At 43.7% G+C, this 2,500-nt stretch overlaps 1 protein-coding gene across 1 annotated transcript in view; it reads right to left on the bottom strand.

Moving 5' to 3' along the window:
* Positions 1-255: 255 nt before the first annotated feature.
* The window catches only part of LOC122260132 (uncharacterized), a 5,347-nt gene continuing 3,102 nt past the window's right edge, over positions 256-2,500 (bottom strand). The window contains exons 2-3 of the mRNA XM_043027258.2: positions 779-975; positions 256-659 (exon numbers count right to left, since the gene is read on the bottom strand). Coding sequence (XP_042883192.2) covers positions 520-659; positions 779-975 — 337 coding nt within the window. The 3' untranslated portion in view covers positions 256-519. The remainder of the gene's footprint in view (positions 660-778; positions 976-2,500) is intronic.

The raw sequence follows: 2,500 nt of genomic DNA, 5'->3' as shown, positions 1-2,500 counted from the left end.
GGCTCTTCACTCTACTACTTTTCCAGTTAACATATCTTTGTGAAAATTGGGTTTTCAGCACACTTATCCTGAGATAAGCTAAGGTCGACCTTTGATGTGCTAAAAGTTGATCAATAAGAATACGAGCCATTAATTCCTTTTGTAGCTGATGTAATAGAAAGTAGTTTGTTTTTGCAACTCAGTGGCTTAACCTAAAGTTTGCCCTGCACAGTCGCAGGCAAAATGTACAAAAATAGGATAACAAAATTTATAAAATGGGATGTTATTCTTTGTCTGTTTATTTCACTTATCTCAAAGGAGACGGGATACATGGATGAAACAAAGAATGCTCAAAAGGGGACAGGGAATTGTATCAGAGTAAAGCTTTATTATCAGATAAAACTGCGGGGATGATTAAAAGTACTCTTCACACACGATAGATGTCACGTTTCAGTGTAAAACATTGGATTAGATTAAGTACCACATGATACACCTTTTTTGAAAATATTAAACCAAACTTATGTCTAAAACAGTATGATCTTATGATCTCACACCACGTATAAGTCTGTTGAACTCTCTTGTGTAATTACGCTGGAGGTGAGCGACTGCTTGATTTACAACCCTCCTCGTCTGCGGTGGGCAGCGAATGCAGTTCCGTTGCACTACTTCATACACGAAACCTGGAAAGTAGAGGAATCAGCGAATCAAGGTCGATGGAGCTCCTGGCGCATTTATAAAAGTCCATCAATTATGTCCACAATTAATGAATCCCTGCAAAAGAATGGAAAAGGCAAATTACCTCTTAGTTGATTGAACATGTGCCTACATAGTCTAGTCGGCCGGATGCCAAGAGTACAGTCAACCATTTCCGTGACGTCTTGGTGCGTTGCAAGGTTCTGCCTCACCTCCTGCCAGGTGTAGCGAGGTATTCCCAGCCCCTGCGCTTTGGACACGGTCACTGCCGCTGCCAATGTCAGTAGGATCAGTTGAATTCGCCTGCAAGATCATCACTGTATTAATGACTGTATTTATGTACACACACACACACACACACACACACACATATATATATATATATATATATATATATACATATATGCATATATATATATATATATATATATATATATATATATATATATGTGTGTGTGTGTGTGTGTGTGTGTTTGTGTGTATGTATATGTATAAGTAAATATATATGTATATATATGTATATATGTATATATATATTGTTACATAAGCTTTAACCCTTGCACAGTGACACCTTCTGGCCAAGGGCTGAGTAGTAACAGATACTCATTAATCAACGAGTGTATGATTAATTGTATGTGGAATTTTAGTTGTCAATGTACTCTTATATCTAAAGATAATTTTAGATAGTGCTGCATTACTAAATACCACAAATGCGGTATCCATGGATTCCTCTCAGCCTCTACTATTCATATATACTGGATATAATGCGCTATTCCATCCCTGGACCCCACAATCTAGGGCCTCCTTTTTTAAGGCATTTCGTGCTACCTTGTGCTACTTCGAGGCAAATTTCGTATGCAAAGTCTTAACCCAATTACCTGTGGACTGGACAACCTTGATGAATTACCTGCATGCACTCTAATGTTCTCTCAATAGATGGCGCAATATTCCACATTGTTTACAGTATAATTATAGAGTGCCCTCTATTGAGTGGACATGTCATTATCGGTCCTAGTTTCCTATCCGGAGGCCGCTCATGCGCAGTACTTGAGTGCCGGCTCCACATAGCACTGAAGTCTCAGTTGCATGTATATATCATGCCATAATGTGAGGGGCGCTTCTGATCGCTCTATGACGATCTGTGCGCGGATAACGATCGCCTTATGGATCTGTACATTCAACATGGTCTTGTCCGTCATGAAAGGAACTGTGGCCGCTGCGGTCAGCCAGCACGCTATGGCGGCAGGAATCAAAGCGAGTTCACCTTGATGTTGAAACCTTACTGATCTTTGTGAAGTACTTCGTCCGGGAGTGTTTCACAGTTTGGCTCATGCAGCATTAGCCGAGACTGTGGTTCGCGACCATTACCGACTGGTCCCGTTTCTGCCGGGAGGTAATGGTTCACTGGGCCCTTGACCAGCAGAGTGTCATCGGGGGCCCTGGAAAAATCGTTGAGATAGACGAGAGCAAGTTCGGGCGCCACAAATACAACGTTGGAAGAGTGATTGACGGCCAGTGGGTCTTCGGCGGGATGTGCTGGGAGACACGCAATCTTTTCCTCGTCCCGGTAGAGGATCGAACCAGCGAGACTCTCAAGGAACGGATCGATCGTCAACTCCGACTACTGGAAGCCCCCCCCCCCCCCGCAAAGGAACCGCCTTGTCATGGGGCGGGGGCTTGAACTCCTTCCTCAGATGAGCCTGCTCTGAATCTGGCCAGTCTCTTCCCGCTGAGTTGGCCTTCCAGCAGCGGGTTCTCTGGGGAGGGCTGACTAAGTGTTCCTAGGAGCTGATCTAGTAGGTGGGGTCGCACCCCCCCTGGTACTCCC

This window comes from Penaeus japonicus, unplaced genomic scaffold (genome assembly GCF_977035675.1).
Source record: "Penaeus japonicus unplaced genomic scaffold, GWHDUDI00000001_assembly GWHDUDI00000021, whole genome shotgun sequence".
In the NCBI taxonomy this organism is placed as follows: domain Eukaryota; kingdom Metazoa; phylum Arthropoda; class Malacostraca; order Decapoda; family Penaeidae; genus Penaeus; species Penaeus japonicus.
The sequence above is the reverse complement of the archived record's forward strand: the minus strand, read 5'-3'. Positions and strand labels throughout refer to the sequence as shown.